Here is a 26722-nt window from a genome sequence, read left to right as displayed (position 1 = left end):
GCTGTACCCATTCAGCCACTGTTTCTCTTTCCTGTGTTTCATCAGACTTTTAAAAGTTTTTTGATTCTGTCATCCAGAACCAAGATGAAAAGTGAAAATGTCCCAGTGTTCTAGTAGCTGCAGGTGCCAGCTCCAGCACTCTGTGACACTGTGAAGTCTCGCTTGGTGAACGGTTTATTTGAAGACCTGCTCGCCACACTTTTAACATTAGGCAAGCTGCTGTCATAAGCTGATATATCACACAGAAGCACGCACATGCACTCAGGCAAACACCTCGTGCACACACACACCCTCACAGGCTATCACATAGTCAGATATAACACATCTATCTTCAGCATCTCACACTAGGAAAATCTCATGACAGACCGAGGTGTGAGTGACAAGAATGACGTGTATGTGTGTGTGGCTGTGTGTGTTTGTGTGTGTGTGTGTGTGTGTGTGTGTGTGCGCATGTTTGTACTTTACTTTGTGAAAACTATTTAAGTTTCAACTTTCAAAGTGAGGACACTTTGGCTGGGCTTTATTTCTTCAAAGGATTATTTTATGGTCAGGATTTTAGGCTTACATTAGAACACTAAAGATACAGTATGCATGTGTGTGTGTTGATGGCTACGGTGCTAAAAGAACATTTATATGGTGAAATAAGGGGAACCTTGATTAGTCCAGTAAACAGCTGCTTCAAGTGTCAGGTGGTTTGTGCAGTTAGTCTGGATGTTTGGATCTGTAACAGTGGGGATGAAGTCATCATGATACATCTGCTCAATACAGATGAAACTAGAGAAGCTTGAAGTGGCATCTAGAGAGAGAGGGATCAATTTGTTTTCTGTCAAACACAGACATGCACATGCAATCTTGTTGTGGTGCAGTGCTTCTGTTGGTTTACAATGTATGAGTTCACTAATGTCTGATACTGGACACACTGGTGTCTCAGCGTCTGACAACAATGAAACTCAAGTTTTGCTTATTACTTTTTTTAATCGGTGGATATAACTTTAAAGCACAGATGTAGTGTATTGTAAGTACTGTATTCCTTATATCTACTGTACTGGGAGCTGAAAAGAGAGAAAGAAATACAAGGAAAGATGAGTGCGTGGGAAGAGATGACGTAGTTTTCTGTACAAAGGTGCAGTGGCCTTGTAGACTCTGTGTGTCTGTGTGTGTGCATGAGAAAGAGTGCTTGCTATGGCAACAGACCTACCTTTTAGGGTCAAAATTAGAGCCAGGGCTCTCTTAGTCAGTTGTTCATGTTTTACAAGTACTGTAATGGCATTCCTGTTCTAAATACACCGCACTGCACGGCTGAAAAATCTGTGTGTGCATGTGTGTGTGTGCATGTGTGTGTGTACATACATTCTTAGCTTAACTATATAGGTTAAGAGGCTGTGTAATGCCAAAGATAGGATGAGAGAAGAACTGTGTGTGTGTCTGTATTTTAGGCGGCACTGTGTGTCAGAGCATTGTAAAGGGCAGGAGGTGAAACAAGAACAAGGCTGACATTTAAGCTGCAGTTTCCAGTCCGGGTCCACGGCAGACTTAACTGCAGTAGCTGTGGATCAATTAAAAAATATTTTAAAACTGTCTGTGCTTCGTTCATGGTCACTTTATGCAGAATTTAACACTAGTCTGTGATAAAAGAGATGCACTATATGCTCTATGGTTCTTCTTGTGTTTGTACATGTTGTATTATAGTTTCTCAGTAAAGTAAACTGATTCATAACAAACACATTTCTCTTTCTTTCCATTTGTCACTACTCCCTATCCCATAACAGCGGTATAAACCACTAGTAGACATAAATATAAATATAATTCATCTCAGCCCAGCAGCATCCCCTCTATCTACCCTCTATTCCTCTCTCCAGCTTATCAACAAGATGGGGGAAGAGGAAGATGAAAGAGAGAAGGAAAGAGAAAGAAACTAGTCAAAATAAAGGTTAAAGAAAAGGAGAGAGGCAATAATTCACATAGGCAAGGTAGCAAGGCATAGATAGGAAAGAGATTTTGTGTGTGTGTGTGTGTGTGTGTGATTGAGAAAGAGAGACAGTAAGCGAGAGAGGGAGAATTAAATTGGCTGTTTGTTTTCGGTCTGTGCTTCAATCAGACACAGAGAATAGCCTCTGGCCGTTAAACTTTCCAATTACCTTGAGCAGATGGCGCCTGCAGGCCTCGATTTAGAGGGATTGAAATGGTTGTTGTTGGTTACTGTTATCTGCTATTGACTGTACACTATGCTACATACAGTATCAAAGAGGGAGTGATACTAAACCAGGATTCTCCCTCTTTAATCTTTACCACCATATCTCAGAATCTCCCCTTTTTACACTTTATTCACTGAGTCGCCTGTTCTCTCCGTCAAGCTTGTGGCCGGTCTGTTGTCATTTTGAGTCCATGTGAAACTCGAATCTCAGTCTCCCCTTTCTCAATAACAACTGTGTTCTTGATCGAGCCTCTTCAACCTCAGCTGCTCCTTCTTTGAGGCGCTCTGTGGCCAACAGTGGAGCACTGTGGTTGCTTTTGCGGAGCTCCCTGTGTATGAATGAGCACTACTGTGTGATTATGAAGCCTGGAAAAGAGCAAGCATGCTCAGTTGACTTTCATGGATATAGGACTGTTAAAAAAGTGTTTTAGTTTTAGAGGCTTGCAAGATGATTCAAGCACACCCTGAGGAATTTTAAGGTTTATGTTAAAACGCATAAATCCTCTTTATGCAGGCCTTGGGGAACAACCTGATAAATTGGTTTGGTCCTGGTCAAACATAGATTTTTGGGGTGGTGTTCAGCTCAGTTGGTAGAACAGCCGCCCCATGTGCGAAGGCTCAGTCCTTGCTGCAGAAGCCCAGGGTTCAAATCCAACCTGTGACTCTTTCCCGCATGTCATTCCCCATCTCTCTCTCCCTGCATTCCTGTCACTCTTCAGCTGTCTCTATCAGAAATAAAGCTCAATAACATGGATTTTTTACATATTTTTCTGATATTTCAGACATTTTATGCAACATACAGCTAATAGATGAGGTCGCCTGTGAAAATTCCTCTTTGTTATATTGTGATTAGTGCAAATATGAGCATGAGCATAACATGCTAAACTAAGATGGTGAGCATTGTAAATATTATCAACACCAGCATTTTGGCATGCTATTATTAGCATTAACTTGAAGCCGCTATGCCTAACATCCTCACAGAGCCACTAGCATGGCTGTAGACTCTTGTCTTGACATAAATCTATGTGGCATATTTGCTTTTTATTAGATTAGTTTTCATTGAGGAGTTACACAAGAAATGTTGGGTGAAAGAGAGGGGTGTGCTGTGTAAAAAAAGGTTCCTGGCAGCAATAAAAGTTGTTATTATATGGTACATGTGCTAATCACGCCATCAGGGCGCCATAATTACCACCATTTTTTCCACTTGTAGATTGATAACAACTTTTAATTTATAGCCTGTGGTGCCTTCTTTAAACAAAGTAGACAGACTCACGCACACAACCTGGCACGTTGAGTTAATTTTCCCATTAAACAAAGATAAAAACTGTAGTTGAAGAATAAAATTCTGTACAAGTTCATGGTTGACATGTTCCCTAATTTTGAGCCGGGAAAACCCTGTCTGATTTTGTATATTTGAGTTAGTACTCAGGGCACACACACTGTTCACCTGTTTCTGTGTGTGTGCACACATGTATAAATGGCGGTTGTCAGGCAGATCTTTACCTTCAGTTCCTCCCTGGTGAGCTTCACTAACCTTGGGATGGAAGGAAAGAACGGCTGGAAGGGAAAAATAGGAGGGAAAGAGGGGAGCAGGGGAGGAGTGAAAGAGTGTGTTCAGGTGTGGGATACGCCAAGATGGATTACCCAACCCAACAGGCAATTTATCACTGTCGGAGAGGGGAGAGAGGGAAAGAGAGAGTGTGGAAAGAGGAAAGGAAAAAAGGGGATAGAGGGAGACTGAGCGAGAAGGAGAGTGAGGGATTTAGAAGAGAAATGATAGGATGGAGAGCTTGGGGAAAGATAGATAAGAAGTAGGTGGAGGACAAAAAAGGGGGTAAACAGTTGTGAGAGAGAAATCGACTGAATCATACTTTATGTACAAACAGGTCAAGATGTTGTTGGACCTCTGGAAAAGATGAACACAGATGAAAGACTCAGAAGAATAGGCAGCAGATTTTCTATGGACTCTACTGTACCTGGACTGGAGAAAGTACCTGTATTATTCAGTGGTTGCTGGGCTGCGCAATCACTCAATAATACAATGAATAAAAAGAGTGTAATTTTAGTGATGCTGTCTCTGTGTAGCACAGTAGTAGTAACTATAACTTTGTGTTGTAGTTCCATGTATTGGACAGCCACCACTAACACTGCCTGGGGATCATTGTGGTTCAGTATAGGGAGCGAATACTGATTTAAAACCTTCTGAAATTTTTACTGGCAATAATTAGGACCAGTATTTTCTCTCAGGCTCTATTAAAAATTATCATTAACGTTAAATCAAACATTATATTTAGAGCTTTCTGTTGACAGTTGTGGGACAAATGAGCTGTATTTTTAATGTGAGCAGAGTGTTACAGGATTACCCCCTGAGCCACCTGTACCTCTGGCATTTACACAGACTACTTTCACACTTAAACTAAGTAGAAATTAAGCCAAATTTGTCATGTATATATATTCAGGTCTTGACAACCAACTAACACAGTGAAGTAGATTTTTTTCACATATATGTCGTGTAGTGCTTATTTACAGTGCAGCTCTGATGCAGATGGTCCACTAATTTAAAAAACATGCAGCAGAATTTATATGCACTTTATTTACAGTCAGCCACCACTAAGGGTAGCCAGATAATTTAAAAAGAGGCGCCAGCAAGCAAACTTCCACATAAAAAAACATACAGTAATTTAACTATTTCATTTACAGCTGAGCAGTGATGTAGATGGCCAGCTAATAAAAACCAGGCTCTCTTCCAACCAGCCAGCTTATTTACATCATAGCAGGGGGCTCATCTGAAGCCTTAACACTATACAAGCTGGGACAAGATTCGTAGCTCAGGCTGTTAATGGGAAAGCAGCATTTGCCACACATACTGTATACACACACAGCTTGACAGACACACTCTTAAATATGCATGAAGGATACATGAAAAATGTACAATTACACACAAATACTTGTTACGTTTGCATGAAAGCTTAGAACAACATTTGGAAACTTTTATACCATAAAATAACAGATTTTAAAATCTGCAATTTACATAGTTTACTGATGGACAGTAAAGTAAACTGTTGTGAACTATAGCTGCTGTTAGCTAATGTTAGCTCAATTTGTTAGCTGTGCTGCCCAGACTGTGAGCTCAGAGTATCAGGGGAGTGGTAGTGTTTGTACCACAGGTGTTTTAGACCAGGAGGTTTTCAGGCCCAGGGCCAGAACTGGAGCTGGGCAAGCGTTCAGTGTAACCGGACATGGCAGAGACTAAAAGACTGAAGAGGACGTTGAAGCTAGGAACAGAAAATGAGAAAGCTAAAAGCTGCCAGGGAAGAGTAAATCTGGGACTGACTTTTAGTTGTTGGCGAGAGTTCTGTGAAATAAAAGGCTAAAAGACAGACGCTGAGCTGGGCTTCTTGCTGTTGGGACTAAGTACTATTAGCAGGCTGCTATGTTTTATGTTGTTGCACTTACTTGATGTTTGGCTGTTAGCAAAGTTGTTGACTCACTAGCTTTTGATTACAAGTAATATAATGTGTACAACTGTCCATATTTAATTTATATGGTCATATTTACAATGGTATTGCAAACAGGGGGTGCTACCTTTCAAAAATACCAATTTCTCTGCAATGTTGACTTAACAGAGAGCAAGAGAGACTTTATGTAGCTGATGTAATCTGTCCAAAGCATCTGTTTCCAGTTTTTTGTACCCTCTTTGATTGGGTTTAACATCCCACTACACACATACACACTGATCAACCAATGCTATTTTTGTATTTGTGCATGTGTGTGCGCAGTAAGGAAAACGCAAATTTGTGGAGCAGAATGGCTAATGTGCACTTAACCCAAGATAATCCATGGCAACGTCCAGCCAAGCAATTAATTATGGTTGTCAGTCCAAAACAGTGGGTGCGTGAATGTAGCCTCTGGCAGGCTGCAGACCGAAGTACGTCACCAACGTGGTCTGAGGATGTGCTTCAAAGACTCTCTGAAGGCCTCTTTTAAAGATCTTCTCACTTTATGAGAGTCGTTTGCCCACAGCCAGTCAAAGATGTAACATTGTAACAGTACTAACATCTATGAAGACTAACATATCTCGTTCTCTCGGTGAACAAACCCTGCTGTCCTGCACTCTCTGCAGCTGAGTGTAAGGACTTCCCTCTGCATGTGGTGAAGATATTCCCATTAAATCAAGGACAAGCGATGGTGAGGAAGCACAGGCTTGTATGTGTGCACAGGGAGAAAGATCTGTGTGCATGTGGGTACCAAAACGTGTCTTGGATGTTATCACAACTGATCACACGACACCTGTATTATTACTGATAGCACACACACACACACACACAGCATTATACAGTGCACACGCACTGCAAAACATCCACATGTAAATATGTACACACAAACACACTTAAAGTCACCAGTGAGACAGAATGCAGCAGGTAATTTGCATCCCCTATAGCTAGTTAGTTGTATATGTGCTAATTAATTTCTGCATTGCCATGGTAACACAAACATCCTAATGCGTTTTTTTCTTTGTTATTAATATAGCATGTCAACACCACAAGGGAGTGTGTGTACGTGTGCAGACATTAGTGTGTGTCTGTAAATCCAAATGAATGTACACATGCACAAGTGTGTGTGTGTGTGTGTAACCAGTGTGTCCTAACCAATCTAACTCCTACACCCATTATTGGATCATATGAAGGAATGACCAATTAAAAAACTGATTAAAGGAGACATAATTCAGCGAGAGTAAGAGGGTGTGTGTGTGTGCAGGTAATAAATGAGCATTACAAAGGGAAAGAAAGAGAAAGAGAGAGAGAGAGAGAGAGAGAAACCCTACTGGGTTGCTTAAGTTATTTGTCACTGAGGGGAAATCGAAAGAAACAAAGAGAAAATTCTGGGTAGACGGGAGTACAGACTCTCACTAACATGCTGTTAATAAAAAGCATTTTCTGCTTTGGGTTATTTCTGCTGTGTGCTACAGAAACACTGATCTGCCTCTCAGTGTTTACTTATTAAATGTACAAATAAATAGCGTATTCATCCTTAGATCTGGTTATGCTACACCAGGTCGGTGTGTTTAAGAGCATGCATGATTGATTTTCAGAGCATGAAACCAGCTTTCTCCTTTCAGCCATCCTTCTCTTCTTCCATTCATCTTTCCTCTGCCTTCTTCCATTTGTCTCTGCTTTCCTTTAACCCTGACTTACTTTTCCGTCTGGCTCTCTCCTTCCATTTGAACTTCTGTAATGGAGGCACAATCGAGTGGTAATGTCTTTTAGGCTCAATATGATCACAGTTTAATTGTTATATTGTTGTTCTTAAAACAGGCTAATATTATTCACTGTTGTTAAACTGGACTGTGCTTTATCCCTGGTGGGGAGGTGAGTGATGGGACGATGGCAGCTTAATATCTTCTGACTGAAAGTGCTGCAGTAAATCAGATGTGGATAAGGCTGGCAGCTTATAAAACTATATTACCTTAATAATGTACGCAAGGTGCTGCTTCACTTTTGTTGTCCGTACTATTAAAAGAGCAAAGACTGAAATGTTTTAGGCAGGTTGTCAGATGAAAGCCATTGTGTGTAGCTTTTGTCATGGTGATAATTTAATCTAGCTGTCTCCAGATGTGCATTCTTGTCGCAAGCTGACAGATTCACATTTTGCACAGAATATTACATATTTAAATGTATGAGCTGGACAGATCAGGTGCATGACGAGCAACTAATATGTCCTGAGAGTGAGAAACAAACACCAAAAGAGAGACACTGAGAGTGACAGATGTGTTTTGGAGAGATAGTGCGAGAGAGACCTGTGCTTGACCTCTGTCTGTCTAACATTTGTCCTTTATGTGTGCCCATCCATGTGTTGTGTTGCAATGTATGTGTCATTTATTTCCTCTGTGTTATTGACCTTCCTCCTGCACAGACACCAGACTCCCTCCTTCGCACACACACGCACACGCACACACACACACACACAGACATCATTCTCCATCATGAAACCAATGTGTGTGATCATGGACCACCGGCACACTTGATGGATATACACACACACAATTTATAGTGTTTTCCTCACAGTGTCTTTCAGCTGGTTTCCATCTTTCATTCTTCATCGTTCCTTTATCATTTGGTCACACTCCTGCCTTTTGCTGTGTGTATGTGTGTGTGCCCTGTCAGAACAGGTGCAAGAGACCGTCTGCATCTCTTCTGCATGGATTCACTGATCCCAGACCTGCTGAGAAATGCATGTTTGTGTGTATACTTTGTATATACAGGAGCAAGGCGTTGAGAATTGAATGAGGAGAGAGATGAGAGGAGGTAAATGAGTATGCAGGAGAGGAAAAAAGGTTTACCTTCCTTGGTCACTCATCTGGAACTGATTGCACACACACACACACACTCGCCAATAAACCAATGTCATCCTGGCTATAACCGACTAAGAATGTGCTCCACCTCTCCTCTTCTTTCTTTTCCTTTTTTATTGAAGAATTAGGCCATTGTCTGCCACGTTCTTTCCTTTCTCTCTGATATGCCACCTTCTTCATTCCTCATCCCATGAACTGGTGCTAAATATAGCATATGTGAAAACAAGGAATGACAAAGGTTTGAACAATGGGGAAAATCAGAATGAATAAATGGAAGTGTGTTGCCAAGAGTCAAAATGTTGGCTTATACCTAGTCATGGGCGTGTTTCTGTCTTTTTATGTGTGCGCCTAAAAGTGTCTTGTTGTGTCTGACAGCCCATTTTTTGTGAACCCTTTACATCCATTGCGCACACACAAAACAGTAAGGGATGAACAGGACTGAGCTGTCTTTTTACATCAAATCTTCGTAATAGCATCCTTCTGTGTCCAGTCTGCACAAATAAATACACGCAAACACACACAGACATTGCTACACAGACTGATCGCACACTAAGCGTCACTGAGGTCACTGTTTAGTTAGGTTGGATGCTGTCTCTGTCTCTCAGCTTTCTTTCTTTCTGTCACTCACTCCCTCACAGCAGAGCTGAGGCAATGTTCGTCTGCCCTTGTAGGAGGAAATGAATCACACACACTCTGTATGTGGTGCTGAGACTGATTGAGTCACTCGCAGAATACAGATGAACCCGGAGGTGAAGAGATGCCTGGAAGAGACAGTTAGATGTGATGACAGAAGGAGGGAAGAGGGGAGAAATATAAAGGGTCACAATGAGGCACTCTTATCTAACCACACTCTCAGTAAATGGTGTAATAATCCTATTGTAAATCTGATACAGTAAAATCCTTTAAAGACTTGGAAAATAAAATTGCTTCCATTTAAATTTCCACATGACTCCTTAGGATTGTTTTGCCTGGACTGAACTCTAGCTTGTCTGGCAACATAAAACCACACTAATGAGAGAGAGAGGGAGAGAGAGAGAGAGAGAGAGAGAGTGTGTGTGTGTGTGTGTGTGTGTGTGTGTGTGTGTGTGTGTGTGTGTTTGGACCAGTGGAATGTAAATAAACTCAAAGTTATTCTGTTTTACTGAAAGATGAGCTGGAAATAACAAAAAGGAAGCATTAATGGGAAGACGAATACAAAAATAGGGTCATAGCGAGGGCACAGACAGAAGGAGAGTATGTGTGTGTGTCTGCATGTGTGTAAGTGTGTGTATAGGCTATATATACCCTGTGCTAATGATGTTACATGGATGTGTTTTTATCCTCCATCTGTCTCTCCTAGACCTCGTAATTCTCTCATCTTCAAAACACTTCTCTTGTTTTTTTGGGGGGGGTTTTTGTCAGGCAGCTTGGCTATTACCCAAATCTCAGCTAATTTGGAACAACCAGGCCGTCATCTCAAGGATCGTACACCGTGTCCACTTCTTTGCTCCTTTGGTTGCCTGTCTGCTGTGCCTGTATGTTGGAGTGTGTGTGAAAGGGAGATACAGAGGGGTCGAAAGAAGCCAAGAGATGTTAAATGTTCCGCTTTCAACACATTTTTGGCAAAGATCTGACTTTTCCAATTCTCTCCAAACTAGAAAAGCAGAACTACTATTTGGCATTGGTTGGAGGACTGCTTCACAGTCTTACAGTATATATAAATATATTATTTTTCTATCTCAAACACATTTTAGAATAATTGACATAAACTCTCTTGCACTGGTTGCAAACTCTTTTTTTTTAAATTAATTTGAATTCAAATAGTAAAAATGGTGTGTATCATAATATGGCTAAACACACTGCTTTCCTCTAAATCCTTATACACTTACTTATATAACTGACATGACATGACATATTTTCAGTGCAGCAATGCAAAGCTAGAAGAGCATTTATTTGAGCCGTCTACAGTAAATATTTTTGGCATCAGTCTCTGTCACTTTCTTGAGTAAGGATTTTAGTAACGCAGGAAGAACTTATTAGGAGCAACGAGAGCAAGTGTTTTGTCGTTATTATCACTACTGCTATCATTACTGCTCCCTCTCCTAGCTGGATGCAGCAAATTCATTCAGTCTTGTGTGAAAATACCAACATTTTGTTGCTAACAGAAAATGTGTCATGACCCTGCGGTTAAGCAGGATTATTGAACATAGAGTGAAAAAAAGTGAATACATGCATTCATAAATAGTCAACTGCATTTTAAATCTGCTTCTACCTCAGCTCTTTTTCCTCCAGTCTGTCATCACATGCATCTTAGTCTCTGTGCGTGCGTGTGTGTGTGTGTGTGTGAGGCAGAGTCAGAGAGAGAGAGAGAGAGAGAGAGAGAGAGAGAGAGAGAGAGAGGGATACACTAGTATCTCATTTTATATAGCCTGGAGTGTGTGTGTGGTGCTAGACAGCCATGTGTGTGTTTGTACGACAGTTTGCATGTGTGTACAGTACATATATGTTTAAAACACATGTTTTATTCGTTATGCTACTTAGTTTGCCCGAGTAACAAGGTAGCCTTTATCCTTAAATACACACACACTCACACACCTTGCTGAGATGCTTGCCAAGGTTTGAACTCCTGCCATGCAAGCATGTGTGTGTATGTACTATGTGTGTGTGTGTATCTTGTGGTCTTGTGGTTTGTTGACATAGCCTAGCAGGCAGCACTGACATTGAGAGGTTGCATTTTGCTATTAGATGAAATGTTGCTTTGTGTGGACACACACTTCCACACATACACACACACACACACAGACACTCAGACAGTATATTGATTGAGGAGAGGTAACAGACTTGTTATTGATAGAGACCTATTTGTGTGTGGTAGACAGTATGTTACATTCACTCTCTATTTATTGCTAGCAGGCTCTCATTACATTATGAACATATGGGCCACCAAAGTGGCTGACCACACACACAGATCTAAACAATCAACAATTAGGCTAACTTTTGGGCGAAGATGTGAAACTGTTCAATGTGGAATAGGATAATCAACCAGTTAATTATATGAATCCATCTAAATAAGATATGTTTGCAGTATGTTGGCAAGAAAGCTGCCTGTTCATTTATCTGATCATGAGCTCTTTTCTACCCACCAGTCACTTAATTATTTCTCTAAATGTCTCTCCATTTTTTCCCATCTTCCCTGTCAATCATTTGGTCGTCTAAATCTACTGAGAGATAACCTGTGTGCGTCCATCACATGCCTATTGATTGGACGCAGATACGAATGATGCATCTCCATAACTCGTGTATTGATTAAGCTTCACTAAACAAATAGTGCCTACCTATCACTTTGATTAATGCTATACATGCACAGCTTCTTCCTGGGCATGATGTACTGAGATATTGAAATAAAAGTCCTTGCATGTTGAATAGCTGTTTGCAGTGATGTTTTTGATGTTTACATGTGTAATTAGTGATTGTAATACACCTCTTATTCTGACACTACATTATATGTTAGTGGTTAAAATGTTCTGTTTTATTCCTGATGTCAATCAGATGCAAAATGCAGTGTGTTTTATGAGAATGTAATGGCTCTGCCTTGGAGATGCATGAACACTTGGTAATAGCTGTCACTGAGAAAGCTGTTTCAGAGAAAAGATTTCATGTCATCTGTGGGGATTAATGTGCACAGAAAAGTTATCACATTTCATTCTCTTAGAGACTGCACATCTTCAGAGAAAGTCTACTGTCTAACCCAAGGTAAAATAGCTTGAGGTAGTGTTTATGTGTAACCATGGACTCAGTTTGTTGTAACTATCACTTGCGTAGAAAAGGGCAAGGGCTTACACAGATACCTGGCTTTAGTGTTAGAGGAAAGGTAGGCTGGAAGGTAATTACAGTTATCAAGTGAGTTGGCACCGCCTAGCACAGATGTTTTGTTGAAGTACAGGGCTCCTAAGCAGAAAAACACTCACTGATAATACACTGACAATACACTTAAGCTATCAATTAGCTTACAATGTTGAACTCTGACATTTTAATCAGTCTAAAGGACGTTGAGTAAAGTCAGACTCTTAAAGGACAAACTATTTCTATTTAGTGACCTTTAGTCAGATAAAGTTCTCTGTGGATAAAATTGGAAAAAATTGGTCAAATAAGGTTTAGACACAGATCTGAATCAGGGGTGTGTGTGTGTGTGTTTTGCTTGTTAACTTTGATATTTAGACCAGAGAGTCATGGCAGAAGATTTAGAGTGGCTTTGCTCTGTTCGAGTGGCTCCAATTAGTCTGGAAGAAGCACATGCACGCACGCACGCACACACACACACAAACACATACCTGTACGCGTACATTCATTCATGCAAGCAGGCACAGATAACTGCGCAAACAAATTGGACAAATATCCGGATTTCCACATACAAGAAAGCACACTGTGTTTACTCACACACTCACACACACACACACACACACACACACACACACACGCACACACGCATACACACAAAAACACCAGGCAAACACTAACATTGAGGCCTATGAGGGAAAAACATGCTGTGTACCAACATGCGTTTTAAGATTCTGTTTTTCTCTTTAGAAACAATGCATTTGTGGTTTGTATCTTGCAATTACCTTAAATATATCTTGAATGCTGATATTTTTCATTTAGGTGTTGTTGAACCTGCAAGCCTGACTCACCAGAAAATGTGAAATATCTTCAGTAAAAACAATTCTGCCAAGTTTACATATGTGTATACTCGCATCAGGCTCAAATTGACTGCTGTGTTTGGAGACCATCCCAGTAGGGGAAGCCATCTGTGAACGTGATGAAAGTGCAACAGTTGTTTAGAGGCTGTTTGATGTTTTATACAAGTATTCTTGGATACTGAGCCTTGATAGAGCAATGCACTGGTCTCATCTTTTATTCTTTCATTGTATAACAGTTCAAACACGTGACCAGTTATTGTAGGCTTCTTTATTTTTTGACCTCTTGATAGAGTCATGAGACCAGTGAAGTGTCTGGCACAGAAGAGCATTTTTTTTAATCACTGTGCCCTCCGATCTATATTCCAGCTCACCCAGTTATTTTGCACTGCTGCACAAACATGAACCAACATAGCAAATGTGCTTTGCGACGCCCACACAGTCTGCACTCAAGATCTATCACTTTGCATTTGTCATTGTATTTAAATACAGCCCATGTCTGAAACCAATTTTAAAATGAAAAGATGAAAATACTCAAAATGTCTGTGGGAAGCATTACTTGTCGAGTGTTGTTTCAGCTGGCATTAGCTTAGATATGATTACATGAAATGATTCTCTCCACCAGGCATAAGCCTAGAGGGTATTGTTATTATATTGGTCTTTTATTGATATTATGTGTTTGTGGTTCTGTATCTGACTGCAGCCAGTCTCCTATAATACAGGACCAATCAGCCTAATATTTTTTGTATTGTATTACTACAAAAACTTTGAATACATCTATATAAGAAATTTTACACTAAAATATACAAAAACCTTTGCAAATCTTTGCTGGTCGTATCTGCAGTTGTGGTGGCCTTGCAGTATGTGCACTCTTCTAGTTACAACTAGAATATAATTTACTGTGAGTGTAACATTTTCTAAGATTTACTTTCAATATTTCGAACTCTTTTCTGAGTCATTCTCTAAGTCGTTTCTCATCGCTAGAAATTGATACTCAAGCCATTAACCTCTTCTATAAAGAGAAAAATGCCTGATCTATCTTTTATATTTTCAGTATTTATTGCACCAAGATGCTTTACAGATGATTCAAAGGTGCACACTATGTCAGCTGCACTGTAGTAAAATTCATGCTGAGAAAGAAAGAAGGGAGGCCAGAGGCAAGAGGTTTTCTTTCTGTATTAGAGGACTCTCCTTGCTGCCAGCTTTGGTGACTCTTCTACCCTTTAGACCCTAAATATATGGTGTGTGTGTGTGTGTGTGTGTGTGTGTGTGTGTGTGTGTGTTTTGCTGCATTTTCGTGGGTTTACTTGCTTTTGCATGTCCTTCTCTGGGTGTGTTAGCCTCTCTACAGATCTTCTCCCAGGCTACATGGCAATGTTTCTTGGATTTTCTATAAATATTCATGGTCATGATTTGTTCAACACGCCTATCATTTCTCCTCTCCTCTTCTCTCCATACTTAATCTTGCTCCCATTCATTCCTCCAGACAACAGTCTAAATCCCGGCTTTCTGTTTCTCTCTCTCTCCTCCAGGACCCCTCCTTCTCTCTCCTCCTTCATGATAAGCTTCAGGTGCCCAACAGTTCTCGGCGGGCGTGGAACGAACGTGATAGTCGCTGTGATGTCTGCGCCACTCACCTCACTCAGCTCAAACAGGAAGCTGTGCACATGGTACTCACTCTCGACCAGTGGGATTTGTCTCCCACCTCTTCCCCAACAGCCCTGATTGGACGATATGGACCTCAAGGACCTCCGGGCCCAATGGGAGCATCTGGAGCACCAGGAGGTCCTGGATCACGGGAGTGGCCTCCTCCTTTTCTTCCTTCCTCCTCCTCCTCAGCTGCTGCTGCCGTTTCACATCCTCCTCACCCATCCTCCCAGTCACCTTCCCCAAGTCCCAGCCAGACCCCAACGCCCAGCCCGAGCCACGGATCATCCAACACCAGCCATGGGAGTCCCTCGATGGGTCAAATGTCAAGCTGTGCTATCACAAACTCACAACCTCAAGGCACAGGGCACAGACTGGGATCCAAGCCAAGCTCCCTGGGGCTTGGAGGTGGGGTGGACAGAAGGAATGGGTCCCCCAGTTCAGGAAAAGCTGGTACCCAACAGCAACCAGTGACTGGAGTAAACAGCCCTGGCAATAATAGTGGTAGCAGCAGTAATAACGGGAGTGGAGCAGTACTAAGTACAGCAGCTCTGCAGGCCCATCAGCACCTGAACCGGACCAATGGAGGAGTTACACTCTATCCATACCAGGTAAGCGTGTGTGTAAGTGTATGTGTGTGTGTATGTGTGTGTGTGTGTGCGCGCGCGTGCGTGTGCTTTGCAGTTACACATGAAAATCTATAGATGCTAGTTTCCCCCACATGGACACTGCAAATATAACCAAACTGAATAAATGTGTTCTGGTCATGATTGTGTCATTGGTGGACAGAGCCTCTGCATCTGTGAAGTGAAGCCAACACTGAAGTGAAGTGTCTAAAATACGTCTAAGGCAAACGTGACCCATGGAACACCCAAAAACACTGCACATTTTCCAGAGTTCTTGTAAAATGGTACGTTCAGACCACAACAGCTTAAGAGTCAAAACTCATCTGCAGAAGATCAGTTGTGCTACTTTAGAGGCCAGAGAGAGCATGAAACAGCTGAGGCCATACAAAAGGTGACTAAGTCAGCACATTTACTAAACTAACCTTGTTATAAAAAAATATATTGAAACTCACTATTTGACATTTTCTAAAAAGCACAATCCGCTGGTTGTTGTTGAAAAGTTATTATATGTGCAGCAGCACTTTTTTCCAAAGACATTTGAAAACAAATCCATCCATGATTTCCAGCTGACTTGACAAACTCATTCTGCTTACTAATGAACAGTTAACTGCTTTCTCCAAAGTGTGCTCATGTGAGTGACATAGTGATGTGATGACAGATTAAACTTCCCCACCAATCTCTGGACAGTGACAGACTAATTAGCCTACGATGAACACCTAGGCTTCTTGTCCTGTCTGACAGCTTGTACTGCAGTTGTACCTGTAGTACTGTACTGCAGTGTGACCTTATTAGGTATCAACCACTGACAAGATCTGACTTCTGAAATAATGTGTTCAACATTATCATACCTCTCCCCTCTGTGTTCACTTAATTGCTTTCCTCATTTTTGCTTTATACCTTCTCCCACTCCTTTCTACCTCTCCTCAGAAGTCACAAAAGGCTATTGCATCGACCCAAAGTGTCTGTGTGTTTCTAAGAAGACAAGGACACGTATTAAAACAAAGGCTTCTAGATAGACACGTCATTTTGAACAATAAACAGAGACTGTGTGAGAATTTCAATTAATAATAACTATTATCTACAGCAGAGAGAAAAACATGAGACTAGTTGCCCGGGGCATGCCGCTTTGCACTTTATAACATATGAAAAATCAGGCCTTACTTGACTTAACGAGCCACCCATGTACTACAGGCTGTGGTCATCTCACGCCTGACAGGCACAGTGAAACCTCTCCAGATGATCCAGGACACGCCAAGCACCTGGTCTTCAGTCAACCCAAAAGTCCACAGGAGCTTCACTGGCTACCTGTAGCAGCCCACATTAAATTAAAATTGCTAATGCTCACATACAAAGTAATATCCAGTTCTGCGCACACCTACTTGGATGCCATTATACAGACATATGCTACTTCAAGTCTGTTGTGCTCCTCTAATGAATGACGCCTGGCTCTGCCACCCATTCGCTCAGGGCGAACTGTTGTTCCCTGTTCCTACCAGAGCAGGGGCGTCCCTCTCTACCTTTAAAAATCCTCCTCTGCTAGCACTACCAAAACTGGACCTTTCCCTATCGCTCTAGTGCTGTCACAGCACTTATTGCTGCATGTCCTAGTCCCACTTTAGCATGATTGTTTCCCTTTTTTGTAAGTCGCTTTGGATAAAAGTGTCTGCTAAATGACTAAATGTAAATGTAAATGTAGTTGAACGTGTCTCTATCTAGAGACTTCTTGGGAAAGAAAGTTTGCTTGAGTGGCAAAATGAACAACATGAAGTAATTTTCCCCTGCGGCTTGTCCTCCATGTTTAGTGATTCTGAACCAGAACCATTAAGATGAACTTGTTTTTTAATATCAACATGAGCAATAGCTGTTGTCTCAATCTGATATTTTTTGAAACCCCCTGCTGTAAAAGAACCAGACATCTTGTCCAGACTAGCAAGGACAATTTCTGCCATACAGTCTGCAGTGCTTTATCCAACATTTATTTCTCCCCAACAGTAGAAGTGCTAATTTAAACCACTAACTGAAAAAATTAGCTTCTTTTAACTGACACCTTGCGGGTGTTTTAATTGACACCTTGTGGGTGTCAATTAAAATCTCAGATTGCAAAGAGATGATGTGAAATAATTTTGGTATTTTTTGGATTTATCAAGGGGGAAGCACCTGGATCAAGGCAGGACATAAAGTATTTTGTTAACGTGACACAAACAGTAACTCAAATCGAAAATGAAGATAATAGAAGAGTTTTTAAGTCAGGAAGTGAGGGAGCGTGAGTAGGCAAGAGAGGGAGATGGTATGAGGGAGAAAACGCCTCAGGTGACGTGTGGTCCAGACGTGTATGGAGGGAGGCAGGAGAGCTCCAGGGGAGATCCAGAGGTGTGTGTGTGTGTGTGTGTTAACATGTGTGTATGAATGTGTTCTACAGATGTAATAATTCATACAGTGATAATTAGGACTCTGGGGACTCTATGTCACACACCCCCAGTACCCCTTCACTCGTTCACCCTCATTCACTTTCCCCTGCACACACACACACACACACACACACACACACACACACACACACACACACACATTCTGCTTATTGCTTATGCCTCTTTCTTTCATTCTCCCCTATTATTTCTTCTGTCTTTCTCACATTTTGTCTGTTTCATATTCACCCCCTCATCTATCTTGCTGTCCCCCATTTCTTTTTATTCAGCCCATGACTTGAAACAGATAGAGAGACACTGAGTCTCTTTTTGAGCTCTTACTTTGCTTTTTCCACCATTCATAACTTCATTTATTCTTTGACCATATTTCCTTTCTGTTTTTGCTCTTGCCTTTCATAATATTATATGTATGTGTATATTTGTGTGAATGTGCCTTGCAATACAACTCATATGTCAGTTTGCAAGAGTGTGTCATTGTGTACAAATGTGCTTTTGTCCACACAGTATGTCTGTATGTTGTTTGCATGCATTTCCAATATGTCCGCCTAAATGTATGTGCATGTTGTTGACTCTTAGTTTATAAACTACTGGGTGCATGTTTGTAGGTGTGTGAAAGTCTGCCATTATGTGTTGTATTTCTGTGTATTTCTACATGTGTTAGTATCTGTGTTGGTAAGTTTAAAATGGTAGTGAGTCTGTGTTTTTGCTTGACAGTAATGGTGTTTCAGCAAGACAGGAGAAACAGAGCACGATAATAAATCACCCTCGTTTAGACTCACCCCTGAGAGTGGAAGAAGAGGGGGAGGAGCTGAGCAGAGAGAGAGGATAAAAAAAATAGGAATCGAAGAAGAAAGGGAAAGGAAAAATAAAGAGTAAGAGGGAATAAGAATAAGAGACATACTATTGTAGAGGTATCAGTATATGTGGACACATTGCTGAGATTATCCTGACTGCAGTTTTTCTTGTTGGAGGTTTGCTTGACTGGTGTACAGCACTATGCTTTTCATGTAGGAGCATCAGTGGAGCTTTCAGAAGGTCTTACAAAGGCAGATGATCTAAGAAATGAGAAACCTCTTCCAACATGTTCAAGCTCTTCAGCAAAGTAAAAGAGAAAACAAACACATGTGGAGCGACTGCAGGGAAACTGGGTAGAGTTTAATTTGACTCTCTACACCAAAAATCAGTGGGCTTCAGAAACACTAGTACCAGCAACAATGGCATTATCTTATTTGATTTAATTCTTTTAAATCAGTAAAATCACCATTAAAGTCACCTTCAAGGGCAGCGCAACAAGAGATAGAGAAAGAAGGGAAGATGCAGTGGCAGACAGAGCGGAAGCAACCTGTCTACTGCCACTGTAGCTGACATTAAAATCTTGCCGGGTCAGCAATCTAAGAGGTGACAACCTCCACATTTTATATTTATTAGGACTTTTCTTTTTGGTCCCACAAGAACTGTAGGACAAAAGGAAAATGCTGATTCAGTCAGAACAAGGAAGACAGATTATAACACGCCGAGTATGAATCTCCCAGGTAGCTTACTGTGAGATCAGTGAACCGATGAAGGCCACAGAAATCGCTGGATAATTCAAAAACACGTACAAACACAATATTAAACACATCATAACCGACTATAGATGTTAGTGGTACAGCAGTGGATATGGAAATTGGTAACTGGGTTAGGGTTGGTCAGTTACCCATAACTGACACAGCAGTGAGCTCAGTGGTGTTTGGTCCTTTAATTTGATCAAGGAAACACAGAAACCCATTTGTCCTCTTATAACATGGTGACCTAAAATTTGACATTACCTAACTTGAACTGACAGAAGCTATTAGGTTAAATCATGAAAAATAAACTCCATATCAAATGTTTATTTATTCTTTTGAGAAACAGGATTGCTCGCTTTCTCTCTCCCTCTCTCTCTCTCTCTCTCTCTCTCTCTCTCTCATGAGAAGACAAACCTAACATTGTCTCTTTGCCCTCACTCTGTCCTTCAAGCGGCTAATTGAAAACAGGTTTATGCAACGTGGTATGTGTGTGTGTGTGTGTGTATACATAGTGATTTCAACAATGGTTAGATTAGCTTTCCTAATTTCCAGAATTTCTGCTTGTTGTGCTTGAGTGTTCCTAAACACTGTCAGACTTAGCTGGATGTCCTTAAGGATTAATTAGGGTGGCAGTGGTGGCGTAAAGGTTAGAGAAGCTTGTGACCGGAAGGTCATCAGTTCAATCCCCGGCAGGATAAATCTGGGTGGGGAAAGTCCAAGAGCAGCGCTGACACCACCCTTATTACCACCACTGTAATGCCCCTTAGCAAGGCCCTTAAAGAGGAACTTCAGCAGTTGTATACATGAAAGTCTGTTTATAGTTGTACTACTGCATACCAGTATGTAATGTGGGTGATAAATTGCATTATGAGTAATGTAGGTGCCATGTTCTGACAAGGAGGAATGATGTGTGGAATAAAATGATTCTGCTGTATGTTTTTAAAAAACAAACAAACTTCCCATTATGAGGCCAACAGAGTGCAAATCGGTGGAGCACCTCAACTCCCAACTACTCACCGGCCAGCAGCGTAGACTCAGACATAGCAATCTGCTGCAGGCACATAGTTAGCTTAGTGTCTCCCATCTCAGTAGCTAAACGTTTACAAGCAAAAAATACAATGTGTAATTCATTAATTATTCCAGCCAAGGTCTCCCTGAGTTCCACCACAGAAAAGACAGCACTGACCTCTGCAGTGTAGTTTTGTGTTGCTGCATAACTGCATGAAACAAGAGCATGATATGTGCATGCATGGTTAGCCAACTGCCTTTTGGAACGATAATGTGAATTCAGTTGGATGTTTTGAATCATAGAAGTGTCAGAAAGCATATCATCTCATCTCTGATATTCTATAAATCTGTACTGCAATGGTGAATGTGCATAAAATTACATTAACTTTTCCATATTTCATGTCTTGTAGACTATATGCAGCCTTGAGGCTGTTTTTGATTTAATTATACAACATACCGTATATGTGTTATAGGTGTTGAAGCATCCTCTGCTCTCTCTCCCAGCATGTCATTTCCTGAATATGTGTCGCCTACATTTCATACTTTTCATGACTGTTTTCTGTGTCCTCTACTCTTACTTATTTTTCCTTCCCACTCTGTCTCATATACTCTGGTTCTGTAATTTTATCTGTAATGTAGACTAAATAAACCCCACTTTCATCCTGAAAGGGCAGACACACACTCGCTCTCTCTTGCTCCACTCTACTCCAGTAAGCATTTAGATTGTTTTACAGATTGTGTCTATCCCCCCTGATAAAAGCAGGCAGGACCACACACATACATAGACACACTAACTTCACCATTTCTCTTTTCATTCCCCTCACACAAACCTGAAATTTCAGGGACAGATTTTACGTTAGTTGCCTGTAGCACGTAGTTTGAAAAGGGTGGAAAAATAAAATAAATGGAAGCGGCAGATGGGGACGGTGGATTCTGGGGAAATGGCGTTTGTATTGTAATGAAGATGAATGAGACAGCTTTTACCGTTTTTCTAAGAGCAGTGAAAGACGAGCTGTGGGTAAGGGCTGTAGTTTACAGAAAGGTTGAGAGTGAAAGATTTGTGTAAGATAAAAAAAATTTAAATTTATCCCGTCATTCTGGGGAAGTCTGATATCACATTCATTACATTCAAAGTCGCACATTGGCAAGTACAATCTCAGAAGCAGGTGTTCTGTGAAAACATGCTGTGTTTTTATTGATTTGTTGCATTATTTTCAACACATTTAGCTGTTGTATTGTACTCAGTACTCCCCTTGTCCTGGTATTATCTACATCCTTTTCTTTCAGCTGCGATGACCTAATATCCCCTAAAGGATCATTAAAGTTTCATCCAGTGTAATTTAATCCAATTTATGGTGAAAGGTAGAGATAGCAACTCAGCCTTTATGTCCTGTGGGAAAATTGGACAAGTGTAATGGCCAACACACAGAAATAACAAAAACGTCATGTATATCAATGACTACATTATCCAAACCTCCACCAATGTACTGTAAAAGGATTAACCAGCTGACAATGCAGGTTTGTTTCAACACTGTTTCAAAGAGGAATTATCACGCTATCCATCTATTTTTTGTGCTAAGTTCAGATGCAGAACTAATTTGACAGCTATCTTACAATAGCTGGTTTAATGAGATGCATGAAGCATAATTACCCATCAGCACACCACTGTTTTAGATACAGGGAGGCACAGCAAACCTTTTAGAATCAAATGAGGATATTCATTAATATTATTGCACATTTTTGGTGACAATGGGAGGTGCAGCTGAGCAAAACATAGAGTTTATACTGCTGTCTGCCATATATTATTAAACCACCTTTCCTCCAGTTTTCAGCTCATATAATAACCCTCTGTGGGGACATTTCACCCACACTGTGCAAGTAGTTTTCCTCTTCCCATTTATCTGAATAAATGAGTAACCCGTACAAATGCACAGGTATTCCATGCAACTCACTGAAGCATATTCTTTTATTCCTAATGCATGCTCTGAGCATTTGAAATGCATGTAAACACACAGGGAGAATGGTATATAAACTATAGAGGCATCTCATTTACAATAGGTAATTTATCAAGGCAGTGGACTGCACGCTTGCACCTCAGGAGCCCTCAGCAGTAAATATACGCACAGAGAAGCTGATTTACACACATACACACAGGTGCAGAGACAGTGCAGACACGAGGACACACACGAGGACACACACATAGACAATCTCACAATAGATATACAATATATGCTTGCAGATTTACTCTTTTTTTACTCTCGCACAAGCTATAATTCCTTTATTGGAGTGTGGGGTCATGATTTAGTTGCTCTGCTGTCTGGCTGCTGGCAGCACATAAAGAACTATAATCAATAATCCATATCTAATTCATGAATAGGTCACCTGCACACACAGAGACAAAGCAGCATCTGATGAATCTGGCATAAGACGTCTCCAAGCAGGCTCATATGGACAGAGGCATATTGTAAACCTCATAACACCTCACCTCTACACGCATAAACAATGCTACTTCTAATCCCTCACGTTGTTCTTCATGACAAGAACGAAAGATGATTTGAGACAAGAAACATTGAAATGACATTTTTCCACCTCTCTCTCAGACTTCTACATAGACATGTAGCTAGATGGGAGGCATCCAGTGGCCCAATGGTTAAGGCACACACCATATAATTGCAATGTTCAACTCCGCCTAGGGACCTTTGTCATTCCCCTTCTTTCTCTCTCCACATATCCTGTCTATATATACGCGTACTATCAGCTGTAATAAGGCAAATTTGTTTTTGTTTGTTTTGTATATACAGTATATATACCATAAATCTGATGAAAAAGCCATTTTCATTTTCAGCTTTATGAGTTTAAAGGTCTCTCTCTTTGTCCTCACTGGCTTTCTTCCCTACATACTATCTAATAAAGGACAAATGCCATGAAGGATGATTCAATAATAGAGGATAATAGAGAAGACAAATGTGAATAGCTTAAGATGGCAGAGCAAAGCAATAATAGAAACTAGTGGAAAAGGAGAGAAGTGGTAGGGGTAGGGGTGAAAGAAAAGGCATCAGGTTGAATGAGGCAGAAGAGTTTATTTGTTTGTTTGGTTTGGTTGTGTCTATCAGGGACCCAGACAACATTCTGCTGCTGGTTCACTGTGATCACTAGAGAGCTTATCTGCTGTGTGTCTGTCTGTCTGCCAAGAAATACTCAACATTAGAAATAAACATGAAAAAACGATCTACCGTTAGCTGTTATCAGTAATTATTCACATTATAAATTGGAAACACATCAAAGTAAAACTCAAGAAGGGCGTGTTGGATATTGGATGCTAACGGACAAACATTAGCACAGAAATGATAAAGAATATGGCATGTGTGGCATTACTTATGTTATTTTGGTAAAAGCTTCCTCTCCAAAAGTTATTTCAAATAATAAACATACATATCAAGTAATAAAGGGGGTATTACACAGTCACAATATTTTAAAAGTTATTAAAATTGCAGTTTTCCTGAAGCCAAAAAAAACATCAGAATACACAAATAAATGGACACAAATTAATCTTTAACAGGAAACCCAATGGGTGTGGGAAACCAGACTCCTGTCTCTCCTCTGACCGTCTGGAGAAGACAAGGGCAGAGATACACTGCAGTATACTGTAGTGTGTGTATGTGTCATGAAGGACATTTAGCATGATCAAAGTCATCAGGAAAAAAACCTCTTATCACATCTGTCTGGGTGGGCGAGAACGAAGAGGAGGGGTGAGAATGATAGAGGTTGACTTTCTTCCTTTGGTCAGTCACTAACTTACAACCAAATGGAGACTGACACAGAAAACATGTCACTTATTGTTCAGCACTAAACATTTCAAATCTCTCTGTCTCTCATCAGATATCCCAGATGGTCTCTGAGGCCTCCAGAGAAGGTTTGACCGAAGCTGCCCTGAATCGCTACAACACACACTCTCCTTCACACACAAATTCATCATCACACACAAACTCTCCCTCTCACACTCCGGCTGTAACCACGACGGCGCCGCCGACAACCTCTGCAGCTGCCTCCTTCTTTGCCAGGTAAGATGCATTCAGAGCAGAGCACCACCTCAACCTGTGGATGCATATCAGGAAGATCAGCTGACAGCATGTCGGTCTTTTATTTGGGAAGATTTCTAATATAAATTAAGTCAGGAGGGGCACAATGTTTTTGCACTATATCCCCAGATCTTCTGTATCTGCACAGTTCGTGCTGTCATTTGGGATTTGTGAGGTGCAAAAAAACTGTTTTGCTAATTCTCCACTGCTGATTCTGCATCTCACCACTATTCCAGCATCCACTACTCTATTGTACTTTTTTTTTTTTTTTTTTTTTTTTTTTTTTTTACTAAAACGTAATCTGAGCCTGGGTCTTCAAGCCCTAGGCCCAGTTTAATATGCAATATAATTTTATAAAATATATGTAGTAGAGGATCTCTGCTCTGTTTCTCTATCACCTACAGGGTCCTTGGCTTGAAAAACATTGAAGACCCCTGCTATCAATGTGTAGTCCAATATATCACTTTATACACTGTGTCCGATAAGGATTCAAATTGTAAGATTAGTGGCATTAGAGGGACTAGAAGAATCAGTATTACAGAAAGTGATGATCATGGTAATTTCAGTAAAAATTAGGATTGTGTGATTACTTGTTTATTTGTGTAAGATTCATTTTAATCTTGACTTTAATTAAATTTAATTCATCCGGGGTTGGAGTCTAGATCATTTAGTTTTCTATTAGACATACAAATAACTACATTGTAAGATGTTGTAAGATGAAGGTTTTGGAAAATGGAATACTGTTGTACAGTACTATTATGAATAAGCATACTTTTTAGTGTCTTTATATATAATCAACTACCAGGCGTCGATGAGCTGTATAATCAAATCTAGAGAAATGCAGAGAGACACAACATAAATAAGACACCGGTAATATGGGTAAATTATTGATGAATAAACATGGCAGGCTCAAAATGAATGAGTAAATTATTCATGGGTAACACAAGACCATGAGTGTGTCACAGTGTCTGAAGTATTGCTGAGACGTTGAATCTAATGAGCTGCGTTAAATCTATGTCTATTTTAAATGATACGGATAGTTTTCCTCCTCACTTTCAAACACACTCTCCTCTTCTCCCTCGTTGTGCACATTCCTGTGTTTTGCGATTGTGTGTCATCTCAAAATCTGCAGATAATGCGATGCGTGTTTGTCCGTGTTTGATATATGAGTGACGTGCTTCAGTGTAGCAGCCATAGTGCTATCTGTCTTTCAAAGCGCCAGTGACCAGGCGCAGCTCGTAAATTATATGGGAACGTATACAAACACATGTGCACACATTCTTTCTTTATATTTCTTTCTATGACCCCTGAACTGTCAGGTAACAAGGCCATTTTACACAAACACACACACAGAGACAGACACATCTGGTTGACATTGCAAACATACAGTCAGCTGTCTTTGGGCTGATTTATGAGCATTAACCTTCTAAGTGAAAGAACATGGTTTGTTTAATGGTGCAGGTGTCAAAGTCTGTGGATGTGTGTGTGTGTGTGTGTGTGTGTGTGTGTGTGTGTGTGTATCTAGCTGTCAGTCTTCCTCTCCTGTTTTAGGCTGCATAATTATTTCAGCACGTCAGCGCTCAATGTGTAATTCCCACTTAAAATGAGAGGGTGAAAAAGTCAGTGTGTTTGTTTGGTTTGCTCTTCAAAACTTCACACACACACACACACACACACACACACACACACACACACACACACACACACACACACACACAGACACAATCTGTCATTTATGTGTGGATTAGTTTAATTGGCACAAAACCCCCCAAACAAACAATGTACACTCTGTCACCTTTTATTTTTGACTCTGGTCATGTGTGTATTTGCCTGTATGTGTGCACGTGTGTGTTTATAGTTGATGGATGCAGCCATGCAGTGCTGGTAAATCCCATGACTGTCTTGGTCTTTACTCTCAGACGTGGACTGCATACAGACACTCTTATTACACACACACACACACACACACACACACACACACACACACACACACACACACACACACACACACACACACTCAATCTTCCTCTTGCTCACTGCTTGCACACTGAAAATCCCTGTGTCCACCACATCTCCTCTCACCTGATCCCTTTCTTCCTCCACAACCTCCTTTCTCTATCCCCCTCTCTAGTCTGCAGGTAATTCCTTCACTCTCCCCTCCTTCATTTTC

The 26722-nt window shown here is 40.8% G+C and overlaps 1 protein-coding gene across 1 annotated transcript in view; it reads left to right on the top strand.

The window, feature by feature from the left end:
* Positions 1 to 26722, top strand: part of kif26ba (kinesin family member 26Ba) — a 77885-nt gene that overhangs the window by 10278 nt on the left and 40885 nt on the right. Inside the window, exons 3-4 of the mRNA XM_019262413.2 lie at positions 14752 to 15477; positions 24353 to 24534. Coding sequence (XP_019117958.1) covers positions 14752 to 15477; positions 24353 to 24534 — 908 coding nt within the window. The remainder of the gene's footprint in view (positions 1 to 14751; positions 15478 to 24352; positions 24535 to 26722) is intronic.

Source organism: Larimichthys crocea, chromosome VIII, assembly GCF_000972845.2.
Source record: "Larimichthys crocea isolate SSNF chromosome VIII, L_crocea_2.0, whole genome shotgun sequence".
Taxonomy (NCBI): domain Eukaryota; kingdom Metazoa; phylum Chordata; class Actinopteri; family Sciaenidae; genus Larimichthys; species Larimichthys crocea.
The sequence above is the reverse complement of the archived record's forward strand: the minus strand, read 5'-3'. Positions and strand labels throughout refer to the sequence as shown.